The sequence below is a fragment of the Plecotus auritus genome (genome assembly GCF_963455305.1).
Source record: "Plecotus auritus genome assembly, chromosome: 7".
Taxonomy (NCBI): Eukaryota; Metazoa; Chordata; class Mammalia; order Chiroptera; family Vespertilionidae; genus Plecotus; species Plecotus auritus.
Window position 1 is genome coordinate 110,734,775 of NC_137774.1, and position 20,758 is coordinate 110,755,532.

Consider the following 20,758-nt stretch of genomic DNA (forward strand, 5'->3'; position numbering starts at 1 on the left):
TTTAGCTTTGTACATTTTTTTAGACACAAGCTACTGCACATTTAATAGACTACACTATAGTGTAAGCATAATTTTTGTATGCACTGGGAAACCAAAAATTTCATGTGATTTTCTTTATTGTGATATTCACTTTACTGTGGTGGCCTGCAACCAAACCCACAATATCTCTGAAGTAAAATGTCTTGCATCCATTTAAATAATAATGCCATAACTGGTTCAGATGTTTGAATATTTTAAATTACACTTACCTTAATAAATTTTATGTTTTCTTAAGTGGAAATGTTTTATGATAATAAACAAAATGAATTAAAACTCCTTTGAAAAATGAAGGAATGTGCAGTGATTCAAATAGAGTTGTGGCTGCATACCTCTGACACTGTGATGAAAATGATCCCTTTTTTCTTCTGTGGCCACAGATACCCATATGCCCAAGTTCCTGATCATCCTCACTTGGGGATAAGATATTTAATGTGCTATAGAGACATCTTTTCTGACTAGCTGCCAGCATTCCCACCACTGATTTGATTTTAATGTGCCTGAACAATTTAAAGCTGTCCTCACCTCAGATTCTTGGCTGGAATAACCTGTTTTATGACATTTCACACTGGTATTTTGCAGTGGTACTGCTAAGATTTTGTTTGAAGGGAGAGAAAAAAGTCACTTAAGGAATTCTGAGTCACTGCAGGTCCACATAATACATATAGCAAGTTTAAATCACAGGATAAAGATTTCTAATAAAATTTCTATAAATTTCACACAGTCTCAAAATAGCATGAAAACACATCATTTATAATAAATGTAAGAGCTGCAGGAGAATAACAAAGAGAACTCTGTCACGTGCCAGTGTGAAACCTTGGAGTAGTCACATCAGTTCCTCATCTCCAATAAAACGGAGCTCACGCATGTCTCCCTCCTTCACGAGTCACAGTGTGGGTTAACCCATTAAAAAATACCATGTATTCACACTGTGTGCGCCAGGAGAGAAAAGAGATTTTAAAAGACCTGTTTTTACATTCATTAACATGTAAGTAATATCTGGACCTCGGAAAAGAAGAGAGGAGGAGAAGAAAATTCACACATTTTTGAAACAGCGCCATGCACTGTGTTGAGTGAGCTACAAACTAAATGTCTTCATAAAATAGTTCTGATTACAACTGCAGCTGAATCCATCCTGGAAGGCTTGGATGATTGAGCTAACACAGGGGAAAATCCATTACAGAACTTATTCAGAGGATAAACCGACATGAGGCTCCTAGACTAAGTGGGGCTTGTGAGCTTCTCCAGCAACGGGGTGGAGTTTAGGGGTAGGAGGTCTGCTTGCAGAATGAAGCCATCAGGCTTAGAGAAAGCTGGACCAGAGGCAAGCGCTGATTCCACCATGAATCAGTTATGACTGTGCATGTATCATTTAACCTCTGAAATTCCAAGAACTAGTTAGACTTGTGAAGAGTCCCTTTGAGGATCAAGGGCCAATCACAGGGACAATAACAGGAACTGCTGCTGTGTCAGACTCTGCAGAAAGCTTTTCATGGATTACTTCATCTTACAACCTTTGAAGTAGTTGAGGTGGTAAACAAGTTTGCATTAAGATTTAAATGTACAGGAATATCCCTAATCACAAAGCATCCTCTCTATATTTAATAGTAATTATCTCTAATGACTCTACATTGGACCTTCATGATCTTTTCCCATATATAGTTGGTAGGTGTTTTATTATTACTGAGTCAATAAGAGAAATAAGTCAGCATATTCCCCAATGTACTCCACATTATCACTCCCTGTCTGGCCTGGAGTCAGAGATGTAGAGCTGTGCCTCTCAGCACCACCAACTACTGGCGGTGTGACCTCAAAAAGTTACCTACCATCTCCAGGTCAGTCAGTTTCCTCTCCTATAAGACGAGGTACAGTACTGCTACCTTCACAGTGCTGTGAGAGCTAAATAACATTCAAGTAAATACTCAGCATAATGCTTGGCATAGAGACAATGTTAGGTATGTTGTTTTGAAGAATATGAGGAATTATTAATAAAATGTACAAGGAATACAAGTAAAAAAGCATCAAGATTTACTTTGGCAATAAACTTCAGCTTTCTCTAATTTATAAAAAAATATGCCAGCATTTTCACTTCATTATTAGTAACAATCACAACTGCTTATAACTATCACAATTAAGAACCTTCATTTGTCAAACATTCGGTGCTTCCTTGTGCCTGCTGCTGTTCTAAATGCTCTACAAACATCAACTCATTTAATCCTCAGAACGTCTCTAAGGTGGGTTCTATACTGCCACACTATGAATGAGAAAACTGAGACTCGGAGAATGAAATGACTTGTTCTATGTCACCCAGATGGCAAGTAGAGGGGGTGCACTCAAACCCAGGTAGTTTGACTCCAAAGTCTGTGCTTCTAACAGCTTCATTCTCCTGCCTCTACTCTAGCTGTGAATTGGTGCTCACAGATGCCAGCAAGGAAGGGGAAAGGGAGAACCACCTTTAACATAAGGTAACAAAAGGCTTTAAACTAAAGGGGATCGCCCTCTGATTTGAGGCTGCTAACAGAGAGGATTTAATTAATAGACCCAGCAGAGATAAAACCATGCTTTATAAAAAACATATCAATTCAGAAAGTAAACTTTAGAAATTATAATTTCTATCCATCTTCAGCCTACCCATACATCCATTCATCCTATTTTAAGCAGAATTTAAAGCCATTCTGAAAATTACACATGCATATTACAGTCTCGCATAAGAATATAGGCAAATATTCCTCTACTGAAGTGGTAAGAGCTCAAAATGTGAGAGTTATGCTATTCCTGGCTCACAACAAAAGAAACTTAATTTGCTTATTAGTAACTAGAGGCCCAGTGCACACATTTGTGCACTGGTGGAATCCCTTGGCCTGGCCTGTGCCCTCTTGCAATCTGGGACCCCTTGGGGGATGTTAGATAGCTGGTTGCTGCCTGATTCCCACAGGCCTGATCCAGACAGGAGGGAGCCCAATCCTGTACATTGAGCATCTGTCCCCTGGTGGTCAGTGTGCATCATAGAGATTGGTTGACCGGTTGTTTGGTCACTTAGGCTTTTATATATATAGGTGTGAGGTTCACAAATCAGTAAATTCCTAGAAACCATAGTAATTATATGTGTACACTTTTTTCTGATGATGAGAGGGGCTATAAATTTGACCTATTCTCCAGGAGGAAAGTGACCCCAGCCTCCTCATAGGATGTGTAAGGTGTGCATAGATTAAGGGATACCTAAACACCTGGTGAAAAAGTTTCTCCAACCTGCTCACATACTTTGAAAATGCCTAACAACACTCAAATTTCAGTGCATTCTGACAGCTGGAAAGGTTAGAAAACTGCACACTGTGTTATATGTCCTGAGACAGGAAATAACTAGTAGAAATTCATTTTCCAGGGTACTTATTAAAATGTCTAATAACAGTTATCCTGTTTTGATGAACAAGATAACATGATAGAAAGGGGAAGGTGAATGGTAGTTCTTAGGTATGTACAACGAAGAGAATTTTCCCCCACAATTTTCACCTTTCCAGAAGCTAGGGAGATCAATAAAGCACCAATCAATGCTTATAAGAAAGGCAAAAAATAAAGTAAAAACTTATAACTGCATCTTACAAGAAAGGGGTGGTGTAAATAAGTTAGGAGAGAAAATCTTATTCAGTAGGTGGTGTTGATGTTGAAATGACTGGTTAACTATTTGCAAGAAACAGTTAAGCACAAATCAAAAGAAATTCCACAGAGAGCAAATTACACATGCATATGACAATGTATATGTAATTACAGATATAAATATATACATATCTAAATAAAAGTATAGTTAAACATGGAAGCAGTGGGAATAATCTGGAAAAACAATAGTGGAATCACATATTGTTCATGGCAGACTGGCCCTGTGAAGCCTAGCTCAACAGCTCAGCCATCTCTTTCTTGTCCCCAGGATGTCAGCACCTGTAATTCTAGCCTACAGAACCCTGACCCATGATCCTTCCTTCCATGATGATCCTTCCTCCAGCATATTCTCGCCCAAGACTTCTTTGTTCCCTTAATTATTACCCTTTCCTGATGACATGGCTTTCCCGTTCAATGTACTTGAGTGGCGCTCCTGTTACCCAGTTTTCAAACTTTTACAGAAACTTTAATATTTGAAGCTCCTAAGAGTGCAAGAAAAGGGGGTGACAAAGAGAAGAGAGTTCAAGGTAAGACCTACCGGATGAGAAGACTAACAGTTAAGTTCCTAGATAGTGGCTGGAACAGGCTGGGAGCACACATATAACTTAGAAAAGACAGGCTTATATAAAACCACAAACTCATTACCAATAACTTGGAGGAAAAGATATAGTAACTCTTAAAGAGTCAAATACTACCTCTGTGGCAACATCCAGCATTCGGATTCAGACCGGGGGTATGTCCAGATTCTAACACTTACTGAGGGGGTAGTTTTATTTGAATCATTTAACCATCAATCATTTAATCTCTCTGGCCTTTAGTTTCCCAATCTGAGAGTTTTAAAGAATTACTAAGTCCTAGGATCTCTACCCGAGCCTAATTTTGTAGAGCAAATTTATAAAAGTCTCTGTGTCTAAAATTTCCTTAGTGTGATCTGGACACAGCGACTCTGAGGATTGGTAATAGGAACTGAACCACCTCGATGGGTTAGCACACCTCCAGCCCCCACCACACCTCTCTGACTGTTGCTGGAGCCCATAACTTCTTTTTTCATGAGGAGTAAGGGAGACCAACTGAGGCGTAGAACTAAAGAACCTGCCGAGGGAATGGGGAAGCAGGTATGTCCTTATCACCTTTCTGATGGAGAGAAGGCAGGAACAGAGACATGCCCTTACTGATCCAAGGTGGTCCTCAGATGGATTTATCATGGAAATACTATGAGGTGGTGGTAAAGAAAATGCTTACTCAGATACAAGCCATATAGACCTCTGGTCTTGCTTGGAACCCAACCTGTAGGCTGATCCTTCAACAATGTGGCTATGAAACTGCGTGGGTCCACTTATACACAGATTTTGTTCAACTGAGCCACTCAATCCGACTGACTTGTACATTCACACCCACACTGTTCAAGTATCAACTGACAGTTGGGAATCTGTGTATTTGGAAGGCTGATGTAGGTTACATGGGTATTTTCCACTGCATGGGTCAAGGTTGGCGCCCCTACCCCTGTGTTGTTTAAGGGTTAATTGTATTTGTATTTCAGTAGGAAAAATGCACTGCAATCTCCGAATGAACAATTCATTATTATATGTTTGGAGCTGACAGCACACAGAAACAGGAACACAATCCCAAATGTATAGGTCAGGTTTCTGAATTTATTAAGTCATTTGTATTTTTCTTTTAGTATAACCATGGAATTACCCTTGACATATTTTAAGTACCAAGCTTTCTTCAAGTCAATACCTACCATCAGCTTCCTTCAATGATTATCTTCCTATTATCAGAGTTTAGGGGACAGAGAACAAGTCTTTCAAGAAGTGAGAATGGACCAATCAATCCCTTCAGGTTACTGGAGAGCTTAACCAAACATTAGAAATTTACGCTAAGAGTCAAAGGTTAATATAAAAACTGGCAAGAATCAATATGATAATGCAAAATAGCCCCAAGTATTTAGCCCTGATCACGTACCAGCATAGTAGTTATCATTAGGCATTAATATTTTGGTCTTTATTTTTCTGGTTAAATATCTACATTGTTAAACTGCTTTCTATTCCCTCTGCTAAAACTCTAGTTTGCACCTGAATTGGCATATCCTGTGGCATCATCAGGATAACATAGTATATGTTCACAAAGCACTTCTGTTTTCGAAGGCTTTCACAGCATTATTTCATTTGTTTCTCATAACAGACCTGAAGCAGGCATATCTAATAGCAGCCTCATTTCATAAGTGGTAGCTGAGTCAGCAGTCACTCAGCCAGCAGATAGTGAAGGTGGCACACTTGTCCAAAGGGAAGAAGAACAATGGGGAGCCAGGTGGCTAGTGAGTGGAGGCCAGACTGTAGAAGGCCTGAGGCTTACGGTTTGAACCAATTTGGTGGGTAATAAGGTTTTCATTTGGGAAGTGATTAGATTTGTATGACAAGAAGGTAGCCAGCGGCAGGAAGAATGCAGGACCAGGTGATTACTAAAAAGAGGTGATCTGGAAAACAAGGCCAGCTTTGGACTGTAGAGGGTAATCCACTCACTCTAGTCAGCTGGAGCTGCTTCCAAACAACCATCACTTTCAAAAGACTTTGGGAATGGGTCATCTAGTAGTAAGAAAAAGCCACTATGAGCCCTGGAAGTTCAGGGATCCTTCAGGCTGCTATGGTCCTCTACCATCTATGCTCAGAGCGGGCAACAAGGGGCCCTCCTCTCTATTATTTTGGTCCTTTAGCTCATGAAATAATAACAGGCTACCTCAGGGAAGCAAGCTGTCTCTGGTGTGTTCTTTCTATGAGTTGAAAAGTAGACCCACAAAAACTATAGCAGAATCCTAGAAAGAATACTCACAAGATTCACTCATTCAACAAATTGTTACTGAGCCCCTACTACGTGCAGGTACTGTTCCAGGCAAGAGGAGACAATAAGGGATGAAAGAAAAGCACAGCTCTCATGGAGCCTCCATTATGATCATATCTTTGGCTTTCAGGCCTTCATTCTTGCTCTTAACTCTGGCTGGACCACTTTCCCCAAAATATCTGCACGAGTCTCTTATTCCCTGATTTCCATATTTTTTCTCATTATCACCGTTTCTGCAAGACCCTCTCCAACCACCCTACTCAAAATTGCATCACCTTCTTGCACTTGCCATTCCTTGCTTTTTTCCCTCCATAACATTACAATCTAACATATTATATGTTTCTCTTATTTTTTCTTCTTTAATTATTTTTTTTTCTTCTCCCATTAGAATCTAAACCAGGGGTGGGCAAACTTTTTGACTCGAGGGCCACAATGGGTTCTTAAACTGGACCGGAGGGCTGGAACAAAAGCATGGATGGAGTGTTTGTGTGAACTAATATAAATTCAAAGTAAAGGAGCGGAGGGGAGAGCAAGAGAACCCTCCGCTCTTTCGGCTCCGCGGGCCGGATAGAACAGCCGAACGGGCCGGATCTGGCCCGCGGGCCGTAGTTTTCCCACGGCTGATCTAAACTCCAGTTGGCAGGGGATTTTGTCTTTTTTGTTCATGACAATATCCCTTATTCCTTTAGCAGTAACTGGCACCTGGCAGGCATGAAGTTAAGCCTACAAGTTTACTCAGGGATCAAACAGCTTGTGGCAGGCAGAGGCATGCATCCACTTGTATTCATTATTACAACTATATGTACTTTCCTATATCGTCAGGCATAAGTTCTTTATCTTGAGCATACAATTTTAAAAGCCATCACTGTCCAAATTTGTAGGCATTTATTTATCCTTACTATATTTGGTTTTAGGGGTTTGTTCTGAAACTAAACATTTTCCGCCTCTTATGTTGTCTTCAAACATGAACATTCTCTTCTTTTCATATTCAGGCCATTACTATTTTCAGCTAAGTATATGTCAATTCACAACATCAGCACAGCTCCACAAAACATAAAAGTGATGTCAAATGTCTAAGCTTTATTCTTTTCAAATGCAATTTCTGATTTTATTTCTTCCATTTCTCCTAAATAGTTGGTTTCTCAATGCAAAGGTTTGGGTTGCAATGATTTTCAGGAAAAAGATACAAAAGGTAAAAAGCCTCTGATACAGAATTAATTAAACACTATGCTCTTTAATTTTCTAACTCCCCAGAAACACTGGCTAACAATGAGAAATGAATGGAAAATGCCAGGACAGCTGATCTTAACGCCTGATTCTTCCACCTACAAATTATGTGACCTCAAGACAGCTTTAGCTTCCTATCCATAAAAAGAAGAAAAAGATGTTATTCCTTGACCTACTTACCACAAAGAACTTTTCTGAGAATGGAATAAATTAGTATTGCAGTATGCTTCAAACTATAGAGCAGCAATTGTTAGCCCTTTTCATCTCATGGAACACATAAACTAATTACTAAAATTCTGCAGCATACCAAAAAATATATTTTTGCCGATCTGACAAAAAAAAATAGGCATAATTTTGATTTTTTCACACTGGATAACTATTGTGTCGGTTGTTGTCATTTTTTTGACAGTCTAAGAGACAAGAGGTCAGTGTCCCTGACTAAAAAGTTAGATATTGCATGTTTTAAAAATTATTGAGGCTCACTGGTTGAAAATTGATGCTATAGAGCAATACGCAAATGAAAGGTATAATAATTTTGCCTAAAGGTGAAGCCCTCTTAATCATTTCTTGAAGCACAGTAAAACTTAAGAGTATTTTTTCTTCTTCCCACCCCCTTATATCAGGTTTATTACAAATATTATACCTAATGTAAGATTTTGATAGATTTTAGGACACACCTTTGATTGTATTGTCCTCAGATTAAGCAGATGAATGTCACAAGGCAGAGATGACAGTAGCGGGGAGAATTCACCTAGCAGCTGAAGGGTGGGCATGGGGCTCTTCTCTGTCATTGTAAAGACAGGGTGATTCAGGAAAGAAGAAGTTATGTGGCTAAGAAGGGAAGGATAACTGACTGCCTTCTTTTCTTCTTCCTATCAAGAAAAAAACAAAAATTCTTAAGAGTTATATATTTGCAGTTTTCATGTTGTTAACTGAATTATCTGATAGGATTTAAATAGAAAGAAATATAAAAATTCATAAATACTTTGATTTTATTAATAACAGCTATAGAAAATGCATAGCAGATTACCAAGTTCAGTTCTAAGCAATATAAGAAAACGAACTGTCCACTTAACTCATATGTTAGAAATATATTTTTTCTGTTGCTTTAATACTAAAAACCCTGAAAACATTTTCCACAAACATTTTAGGTTTTAGGACAGGTATAACATTTTACAGAAACTCTTTCCGAACCTACTACAAAACTCTTAAAGTAAATGGACTGGGATGCTCATACATCTTACATGTCATCAAATGTTATCTCTTTCCCCTCAGGTTTACCCATCATATTCTCATGATTTCATTTGTACACTTAACTAGATCGAAAGTCATGTGTTGATCCAAAGCTATGTTTCACAAATGTTACCCAGTGATAGGACTTAAAAACTCTCAAAATAAATAAGGTTTTTAAATATCACAGGTGGCATATCTAGATCATGTTTTCTTTAAATTGGGTAAATCACTGTCAATTGCTTCACTCTATTCCCAAAACTGGAACTGTTACATATGTTATGTAACACTTATCACACATTTATATGATAATTATTCAGTATAATTTAAAAATACTTTGGTCTTTGCTATGGTATAGACTTGTTGACAAGCATTTCAGCATGTTCTAACATAACATAAGTTTGCCAGGACTGGGGACATACATATGGTAGATGACACACAATTAAATCAATGACTAAGCAGAACCATCACCAATGATGCGTAAGGTGTAAAAGCAGACAGAAACACACTAAAAAGAGAAAATTTATGCAGAAAGGTCTTTTGTTCACCAGTGACATTGGAGCTAAATTTAAATTTGTATCTTATTTCTAAAATGGCTATTTCACTGATATATTCTGATGTTACATCCCTTTTTCAAATGAAAAGCTTGGCTACTTATCTGTGTGAAAAGATAGGATTTATAGAAGATACAGAGCTTAAAATTCAGAATGTCAGATTAGCATTGAACAGAGGGTGTTAGTGAAGAGTGACAAGCATCGTGTCTGTAGCAAACTGTAGATGTCATTACAATTTAGACCAGGGAGAGAGAAAAAAAGATTTTTAAAGGCAGCAGAGAGACACACAATATTAAGATACTGACAAAAAAAATGAGGTCTGAAAGAGTTGTAAAACATGTATCCATTCCACATTTTTTAAGGAAAGATTAAATAAAGCAAATAAAATATTATTCTCCAACGATATTGAAATTTAATGCAGCTTGTAAAATAATATGAACAGAGAAGAAACATTTTCAATAAGACACTTTAAATGTGGTCCAAGATCAAAGAACTCCATAATGTAGGTCAGGATTGCTGACAAAATCACCTTTGAGTAATAGAGATAAAAGATTCTGACAGAAAGGAAAACACCTGCCTTATCAGATTCAGGAGGCATTAAGTTCATTTTAGGTCAAGAAACATTCAGAAAAAGCTCTCTGACTTTGTTCTATGCACTTTGAAAAATCCCTGGACACCCTGGTGAGAAGATGTGGGACTTCTTGATGGATTATCTGTACACACAGTTATGTGCATATTTACCTTTCCTTTGGTGTGCACATTAACACCAAATCAGTTCACCTAAACCTCAGTGTTTCCCCCTCAAATTGATCATACACAGGAATGGCTTGGGGAGCTTTTAAGAAGCATAGATCCCCAGGCAGGGTTGGGGCCTGGAAAGGTGAAGCTTAATGCCACCCCTTTCCAGGTGAATCTCATCTAGTCAGTCCCCCACTGCTCTGTGGACCTGTGCGGAGAACTGCCACCCCAGACAGACACCCTTACAACTTTATAGAAGAAATAGAATGCCATTTGGAACCAAAAGTATAAGCCTCACCTTTTAAACTAGTTTTGGATTAAAAAAAACAGGATTCAGACTCAAAAACATGTTCATGAAAAATCTCATCAAAGAAACAATGTCATGAATTTAAGTACTCTGAAAATTCAAGAACTGTACTATTTATAGACCTAAGCAAGATAAGGCAGGAGAGTTTAGAGAAGTGAGGGAGTTCAGTGCCATAAAAGCACCATGGACAATGACACGACTGGAAGCCAGTTGGGTGGGGCCTTCTCACTGAAGGCTCCACCATCCACACACTCTCGTAACATATTCACAAAGACACGGGGCTCACAAAGATATTTAACTGTTGAACTACCACTATTTGGATTCATTTCCTAGACAGGCAATCTTTTCACAGTAATGCTTATAATAAACCCAAAGTTTATAAAACATGTTCAAGTGTTTGTGCTATAAATGAATTTCTCAGCCTTGTATGTAGAAACTAATACACTATTATAAACATTACTAGGGGCCCAGTGCACGAATTCGTGTACCTTGAAAGGACCTGTGGACTGCGAGGCTGTGGTAGGCACAGGGGCGGGTCTCGCCCATCCTCCGCACCCCCACCCGGCCACTCTCACCATGGCCCCTGGTCCAGTCTGCCAGCAGCCCCGCCCTCGCTGCCGCCGCTCCCACACGTGGAGCGATTGGGGCCAGTGCCATCAGAGGGTGTGAGTGGTGGCTGCTGCCCCGATTGCCCCTCAGGAGCAGGGGGAGGTGGAGAAGCCCTCAAGGGCGATTGGGCCCGGCAGCTGCCACTTGCACCTGATGACGGCGCCGAGCGATTGGGACCGGTGCTGGGCGCTGGCAGCGGGTGCGATCTCCAGGTGGGACTGCAGCATGCAGGAACAGAGTTTTCAGTAACCACCAGAGCCTTGCCCTGATGACAGCGACTGGCACCCTACCTTGGTCTGGTGCCCCCCGCTCACCTGCTCCACCATCCCACCGCGGCCGACACATGCCATGTTCTGTGTGCACCCTCTGTGGTCAGCACACATCATAGTGACTGGTTGTTCGGCCCTTTGGTCTATTTGCATATTAGGGTTTTATATATATAGATTTGTTTTCTTGTTGGTTGGAAGGCTTCAGACTATACAAGTCTAGTTTTCTCCTTGCAACATGTGTGAAATTAAAATAGCTTTTAGCACATTCTGATCCAAATCAGACCAAGTTGAGATCATCTCCACTGGGTTCTAGCTCTTATTTCCTAAGCCAAACTTCTTGTCAGGCTCCTTGGTGCCCTTCATTAAGCCCACTCATGTTACCTGATCCCTAAATACCAAAGGTTTCACCCTGACCGGTTTGGCTCAGTGGATAGAGCGTCGGCCTGCGGACTCAAGGGTCGCAGGTTTGATTCCAGTCAAGGGCATGTACCTTGGTTGCGGGCACATCCCCAGTGGGAGGTGTGCAGGAGGCAGCTGATCGATGTTTCTCTCTCATCGATGTTTCTAACTCTCTATCCCTCTCCCTTCCTCTCTGTAAAAAATCAATAAAATATATTAAAACAAAAAAAACACCAAAGGTTTCCATTCCACTTACGTCCAAACTTGCTAAATAGTGAGAGATTGTTTTTTAGTCACCTTTGATTCTTCAGTATGACCTGACAGTGAGAACTTCATAATGTTTGTTGAACTTCATTTATTAATTTAATAAGCAAATGCAATATAAATAAATCAGAGAAAAATATTAGGGGGAGGAAGTAAAAAGACAGAGGGAAAGAGAAGAATGAAAATATATGGAATCTAAAGATTTAGAGATAAGTATCATATAGCAGAGCTGAAACTTGGTAGTTTGTGGGTCTAATTTGCCTATAGAAATGTTTTGGGAGGTCAGCATGGTATTAAAAAGTTGTTTATTTTTCAGGCAACTCTCAATAACAGAAAAAAAAAATCCAGGAGATTTCACATTAAATAAGTCAAAAATGATAGTAACAAAAACTCTCCAAAACTATTAACTGTTTTTTTAACCCCAAACACAGTAACTTCGAGTCATACTGGGCTTCAGGTTCCCAAGTGAAAACAATAAGTTGGAGCCGAGTTGTGGCTTCCAGGTGGGTTGTGTGTCATGTTCCCCACAGATCCGCTGGCTACCTAACTTAAGCCCTTGCCCTTAAACCTGACCAACCTCTCTCATGCCATCACTCTCCTGAGCCCTGTAAGTATTTGAGTTTTTCATCTGATCTCTCCTAACTCCCTTTCCTTATATGCAAAGAATTGATATCCAGAGGCAAAATGATACAACTGTAACCCTTGAACACCTTCAGTACTTCTAAGTCCAGCTCAATGCCCCCTTTACTATACCAGTTGCCAGCAGGACCATGGTGGGAATAAGGGTCAAATTAACAAATCAGACATGGTCAGTGCCAAAGAGACAATTCCCATGTTTCACTTCTGCTGACCATTGAGTATCATTACCATTGGAGTAACCCTGGATGACTGAATAGAAGTGAATCCTATTCGCCAGGGTTCCGCAGAGAGGACTGTTCCAGTCCTTATTCTAACCACCTCTCTGTGGAATTATTCCAATGAGGATCTGACAGGGTCAGACTTCCCATTAAAATGCCTTCCTGCCCAGACTGTCTCCCCACCTCAGTTTCTATCAGCAATTTTTTAGAATTTAAGACCTGAGAAAGTAAAAACACTTTTTAGAAAATTTATGTATATGTAACCTTTCTTTATCAAATGTCTTTTTAATCAATCTCACTAGAAATTAAAATGTATTTTCTCTTCTCTAGTTCATTTTTTATTTAAAAGAATCTATTAATTTAAGCCTAAGAACTTATAGCTGAGCAAAAGAAAAATTTAACCAACATAGGATTACAAAAACATTGGATCAAATTTAAATCAATTAGTCTCTAAGGAGTTTTGAATGGGAATAAACAAATTACTTAACTTCTAAGTGAAAGCTTTATAGGTCTGACATGAAAATTCTTATTGCCATAGTTAACAGTTTTGCAAATTAGTGTCTATATAGAAAGAAAAATCATAAAAGCCAGAAACATTTTCAGGAGAAAAAGACAATAGTTGCCAGTACTCCAACATATTTCCTATGCAGTTTTAGTCTTAAAACTAAGCTATTGTCAGTAATTGATTTAAACCTTGAGTTCCAAGAACTGGTATAAATATTGACATCTAAAATGGATATTAAAATCTTTTTCCTGAAAAATTCTAGATAATGGAAGAATTCTTTGCTTTAATTAGATGTTGATATTTCATTCAGTGGACTAGGATTTTACTGATAGAATGCTTACCTAAGGCAGAGGCCCGCCCTGTGGGGCACATGAAAATGAAGTAGACAAGTTCCTGGAATCTAGTAGGGGGAGTAAAACATGCATACAGTGACAGGAAGTAAGCAGTAACTGCGATAAACACAGTGGCACAGTGTGCTGTCACAGCTTACTCATTCATACAACATATACTGGGTGTTTCCTCTGCTAGGAACAGCCTAAAAGCAGAGAGAGACGTAGCCTCTACTTTCAGGGAATGCACTGTCCAAAGGAAAAGAAAGACAACAATCCAACAATGACATACACACGCGAAGGAGACATGCCCAGATCTGAGGGATAGAAGGGGATTACACCTGCTCAAGCAGAAGCAGTTGACAAAATGAGCTCTGATCTGAAATAGAACCAAGAGTCCCCTGGGCAAAGAGGATGAAAAACACGTACAAGGTGCTGTGGGGGTAGGGTGCATGGAAAGTACTTAGGACTGAAAGGAAACCACTGGGCCCAGAGCAGAAATAGCGAGAGTCATGCTAAATGAGGAGGGGGGTTAGGCAGGGCCCATACATGGGGGGCTCTGTAGGCCGTGGTACGGTTTTGGCTTTTATACCGAGAGCAATGAAAAGACATCAGAGGGCTTCAGCAGTGGGGCAATGAGGTTAGCTTTTGTTTTTTTGTTGTTTTTTAAATTAAATTTATTGCGGTGACATTGGTCAACATGATCATACAGGTTTCAGGTGTGGGTTTCTATGTCATAAGATCTGTATATTGCACCGTGTGCCCACCATCCAAAGTCAAATCTTCTCCCATCACCATATATTAGGACCCTTCTCCCCAAACCTCCTTCCCTCTAGCAGCCACCACACTGCTGTTTGTGCTCATGAATTTTAGCTTTGGTTTTGAAAAAAAATCTAAAAACAAAGACAAAAACACTATGCTTCCTGGATTAAGAAAACACAGCAGAAAGGAGAGCAGCGTAGATGCACAGGCTAGATCCAGGAAATGCATGATGTTGGTTGAGATTAGGGTGGTTGAAGTAAACAAGTTTATAGATTTGAAATATTTAGGCAATGAGATAGCCAAGCACTGGTGATCACTGTTGTGAGAAAGGGCTGGGGAGGGATAAATGTCTGAGAGATGACTCCTAGGTGGCTGGCACTGGATGGAAAGTGGTGCTCATCACCAAGAGAGGGAACATTGAGAAGGGTCAGTTTTGAGAAGGGAGATCATGAGAGTGATTTTCAATATGTTGAGTTTCAGGTGCTGTTAGAAATGTAGAAAGAAATAACAGAAAACAACTAGAGAGATGGAATATGTATTTGTGGGTTCCATTTGCCAGGGGTGGTCACCAAAGCCAGGGGAGTAGGAGAGGTAGCAGAGGGAGAACATAAAAAGGAAAGGGAGGCCCTAACCAGTTTGGCTCAGTGGATAGTGTTGGCCGCTGTACTGAAGGGGCCCAGGTTCGATTCCAGTCAAGGGCATGTACTTTGGTAGCGGGCACATCCCCAGTAGGGGGTGTGCAGGAGGCAGCTGATCGATGTTTCTCTCTCATCCATGTCTCTAACTCTCCATCCTTCTCCCTTTCTCTCTGTAAAAAAATCAATAAAATATATTAAAAAAAAAAAAAAAAAAAGGAAAGGGAGGCCTGGGGCCAAGCCTTGAGAGCTCTGATTAGCTCTTGAGAACTAAAGAACTGTAAGAGCTATAGAGAAAGAACTGCCCCAGAGGAAGGAAACAAACCTACTGAGTGTGGTGCCATGGAAGCCCTGGCTGGACAGCGTTTTAAGAAGTGACAATGGTCAGTGTCCAATGCTGCTGAAAGGTGAAGTAAGCGAACTGCATCATCTAGTGCAGTGGTCGGCAAACTCATTAGTCAACAGAGCCAAATATCAACAGTACAACGATTGAAATTTCTTTTGAGAGCCAAATTTTTTAAACTTAAACTTCTTCTAATGCCACTTCTTCAAAATAGACTTGCCCAGGCCGTGGTATTTTGTAGAAGAGCCACACTCAAGGGGCCAAAGAGCCGCATGTGGCTTGCAAGCTGCGGTTTGCCGACCACTGATCTAGTGCATCATCTAGATAGACTCTGCTGCATCTAGTGACATTGGCAAGAGTGTATGATGGAGGCTAATGCCAGATTCAAATAAATTAAGTGTGAGAAGAAAGTGATAAAATAATCCTATCTTATAAATTCTGACTCAAGATGGTAGGGGAGATAGGAAATGAGATTTGGAAATGAGAATCTGAGTGAGGGCTGTTTTCTGTTTTAAGTTTTAATGGGAGAAAATAGAGTGTTTAAAAGGGAATAGAAAGGATTTCCTGTGAGGGGCAGGGGGAGGTAAGGAGGGAGAATACCTAGTAACAGGATCTTGAGGAGGGAGATTAAGCCAAGTTCCAAGGACAAACAGAGGCACTGGCCTAAGAAGAAAGGAAGGTAAATGTCTCTACTGTAACATGAGGAAAGAAAGAAAGGGCGGGAGTTGATGCTTGGTATCTAGAATAGCGAGCATTGTCGAATGGCTCTCTATAAGTATACATGGCTGAAATAGTAGAAAGATTTGAAATGAGTGCAGAAAGAGAGAAAGAGGAGTAAAAAGACCATCTCAAGGGCCACTTGAGCTGGTAATTAGTAATTTATGAAGGACTCTGAGGTACTTTATTGGCACTTGAAGAAGCATATTGTCAGTTTGGTTTATGTCCAACTGATCTTTGGCCAGACATGGAATATTGGACTTTGACTTCAAAGAATGAAAACTGAACAAGAAGACAGACAAGTAAATCCATTTTCAATTGATGAGTTTAAGACTAAAATAAGTACATTAAGGTTTCAAATCCATTTTACTAATCAAATTTAATCTCCTAAATAGGTTACTAAGCTCTATTCTTTAACGCACACTTTCAAAATAATTTCAGGAAATTTCACCCAAACTGATTTCTTAACCTTACTTTATATCTACATAATAAGAAAAAAATTAAAATGACATAAATGCAAATCTTACATTATATGTGTGTATGTGTATAAAACTGAAATTCTCTTTCTTGTGAATATAGGCTAAATCTATTTTAAATCACTATATTGAAAATTGTAAAAAATAAATAAGTGTAAAGTCACAATTTCAAATTGTGGATAACACATTATTTTTTTTCCTACCATATTCACAACAGTTCTTTTTTCTAGTAGTATTCGAAATAAATTAGCTGTAATCTTGTTGTCATGGACACCTTGCTCAAGCCCACGATTATCATCTTGCATGAGTCTTCGATCCATGATAACTTCAATCTGACCTACGAAAAAAACCAACAAAAAATTGGCCAGGGTTATTTAATACAAACATCCAATGAGGAACATGTAAGTTCAGGCACAGTCTTGATTCAAGTTTCTCCTTTAGTCAAGAAGACAAATCTATACAACTTTTTCTCAATAATGGCTTAAGGTAGCCAGTATAAAACCATGATTACATTTCTACTTTTATTCATTGATGTCTAGTAAAATCTGGTAAGAAATTTAAAAACAGATAAAAATTAAAACTTTAAATAAGTATTAATCTGAAATTCAAAAATTAAAGTGTAAATTAAGCCTTCAAAATTTTTGGTGTCACCATCTGGAATTTAAAAATGTTTATGGGGCTCATTTCAAAATGCACAGCACACAGGGAGTAATAAAACAAATACAGATGGGTAGGATCTAACTAGGACTTGAAATATTTAGGTTACTTGATATGTGTTGATCCCTGAAGAAGCCCTGGGATTTGGTAACTCCTACCATGAACCCCCTTCTCTCCGAGATTATGTTAGCAGCTTCACCACTGTCCTATTTCCTCTGGCTCCAAGAGGGGTCACAGTGGTTCCTTTATTTGCTGTGCAATAATTTCACATCTCCTCTAATTTAAATTGTAAGCTAATGGTTAGGTTATGAGTATAAAAATTAAAAAAAAAGAAAAATAAAGAAATCCAGTCATTATATATTTGAGATTATACTAAAAAAAAACCCCTAAAGTTTATTCATCCATTCATTCACATTTGTTACTTATTAAATGACCATTTAGCATAAAAGAGCTGAATATACATAAAATATTTTAATAACTATTACTCTTACATAGTCAAATCAACTCTTTCTTTCTTAGTTTGGGTATCCAGTAGATAAAATGACCAAACATTTTGTTGTCACTCCTCCATATTTTAGAAGACAACTGTCTAGTCTAGAACCTTTCTTCAGGCACTGGGACTAACTGGCTCCATGCCTATGAGGACAATTAGAGTTTGATCACTTCACACCCAAATTAGTACATCAATCTCTTGGCAATTACTAACTCTTCTCCCTGCCAGGAAATGTTAGTCAATATAATAAGTGACACTAATCTAAATAGTTTTCATGTCTGTAACTATTCAAGCAGTAGGGTATCTGGATGTCTATGGCAGGGGCAGAGGAGGGAAGTGAGAGAAGACTTATGGCTCATGATTGCTTGAGTCCTAATGACTCGACCCTGTTTAGAGCCCACCTTTGAGAATTTAAGGCAGGTTTAAAAATGGGTGGGTCAAAAGTCACATCTGGCACAAGGATGTTTTATGTTCTGATATTGGAAAAAATTAAGCCAACATTTACAGATTGGGCATCTATATATATAAAAGGCTAATGTGCAAAGTGTCTCCTCAGGAGTTCGACTGGAAGACCGGGAGTTCGATTGCTCACTATGACGTGTGCTGACCACCAGAGGGTGGCGCAAAACATGGCAGGCTACCAGCAGCGGGAGCAGGGCACTCAGGGAGCAAGGGAAGGAGGAGGCGGGGAGGTGGGGAGGCAGGTGGCAAGGGAAGGAGGAGAAGGGGAACCTGATCAGCCCTGATCGATGGCCAGGCCTAGGGACCCTACCCATGCACAAATTTCGTGCATCGGGCCTCTAGTCTTCACATAAAATTCCAGATTTCTGGGCTCTTTTAAAAACGGAAGCATTTGGAAACACTGGGCCCCTTTCCCCATGGAGACAATTTACTAGCACTATGCAGTGGCCACCCCACTGCACATGGGGCTGCTCCAGGTGGCTCATGTCTCACCATCCAGACCGAATCCCTGATGTGAGGCCATTATTATTTTTATGACTTCATGATGTCTTTATGGGATGATCGCATGATTTTGTCTAGTACAGGCCACAAGAAAAATGAGAAATAGTATTTTTTGTGTGTATGTGGAAGTACAGAATGTATGTATATGCCTAATATAAAAAGTGTCAAAGACTACACCAGGCATCTGAACTCATTTATTTGCCTAGCTCAGTGGTCGGCAAATTCATTAGTCAACAGAGCCAAATATCAACAGTACAACGATTGAAATTTCTTTTGAGAGTCAAATTTTTTAAACTTAAACTTCTTCTAATGCCACTTCTTCAAAATAGACTCGCCCAAAGAGCTGCATGTGGCTCGCGAGTTGCAGTTTGCCGACCACTGGCCTAGCTCCTTAAGACACTTAGCAACTCTCTGCATGTAATGAAGGAAGAGCAACTGATGACCTATAAATGATAATTAAAAATATGTATCATAAAAGACAAAAGCGTCTCAATAGAAACTTTTCAAAAATTAATCAGTATCTACTACTGTTTTCTTTTTCCATCTCATTCTCTCCTTTGGAATCATTAAAGTCATGTCTGTTACCTCTATATCCCCCTATCTGTATCATCTCTACTCCCTTCCTTTTTTTGGGTGGTGGTGCAGAAGAACATGATTCAGAGGAGGACCTAAATTTGAACTGTAACCTCCCAGCTTTGGAACTAAGTAAGTTATCTACAGTTGGAGTTTCTGCATCCATTTAATCACAACAGCCCATTCTGCAAACAATGGGCTATCAGGTGAGGTAAATGATCTTGAAAAACAATCAGTTTCTCAGAATTTAGGTCCTTGTTCTTCACCTAAGATTGAGGAAATCAATCATTTTATGTTATTCTCACAAAACCCAAAATGAACTAATAGTCTAGTTCTCCAAAGAAACCTGGTAAGTGGAGATGATAATTAATACATGTGACTGGCAAAAAGGTCATACACTTGGAACTGAAACTTACAAGAGCAAAAAGAATCTAAACAATACATACCACTTTCCAAACTCGATACACCTAAAGACTGAGCAGAGAGCAGGGTCAAGCGGTGCTGGGTATCCTGGATATAAGCCATTGTGGTCATCGGATACACATTTGCTTGAAGAGGCAACTTGTTCATTGTCATTCTAGGTTGAATCTATAAGACCATACAATCATATTTTTTTTAAAAAAAATTGAGTGATATTTACAAGGAACTTTTAAAAATTAGTATTGACTACAGATGACTTTTCTTACAGAGAGAAAAAGGAACAGCTTCCTTTCTTGTTCAAGGTTAGAGCTAATTTAAAACTTGAAACATTATTCAAAACAATATAAAAAAAATCACAAGGATTTCAGAAAACAATTTTTAAGAGACTTAGAACTTGTCCAGATTTTTAAAATAGGCATTCCTATTTAAATTCAGAATAAATATCCTTAGCAAAAGTCTTCTAGCTCTCCATTATTTGCATACAAATTATAAGGGTATTAAGTATTCATTTTTTATCTAAATCTAACATACTGCTTTTGTAATGAATGCTAAGCATAATAGCTCTTTATCCCCTTTCAAGAAATATCTTGTAATTCTTCTAAAATCAGTTTTAATAAGTATCCCAGACCTTCTCATCAAATCCTCTAACATATTACATTATAATAATCAAATGCATATTTATGGTTATAAACTATTCAATGCACACTTTTCTTGTTTAGTTCCAATGTAGACAGCTCCAAATTCTAATTTTTCTTGGTCTAGTATCTGAGTGAGTGAAATACAACCCCAATTTTAGTTTCTGAGAGGGACTGACAGTGCACTAAGCCAGTATGGGGCAAGGAGACTCACTCAAACATCAGGAGGAGAGATCAAACAGAGACTCTGTTATCGGGAAACTTATTC

The 20,758-nt window shown here is 39.0% G+C and overlaps 1 protein-coding gene across 1 annotated transcript in view; it reads right to left on the reverse strand.

Moving 5' to 3' along the window:
* Window positions 1-20,758, reverse strand: part of MAN2A1 (mannosidase alpha class 2A member 1) — a 162,441-nt gene that overhangs the window by 5,641 nt on the left and 136,042 nt on the right. Inside the window, exons 18-20 of the mRNA XM_080678363.1 lie at window positions 19,882-20,023; window positions 16,953-17,086; window positions 8,433-8,627 (exon numbers count right to left, since the gene is read on the reverse strand). Of these exons, the coding sequence (XP_080534489.1) occupies window positions 8,433-8,627; window positions 16,953-17,086; window positions 19,882-20,023 (471 nt within the window). The remainder of the gene's footprint in view (window positions 1-8,432; window positions 8,628-16,952; window positions 17,087-19,881; window positions 20,024-20,758) is intronic.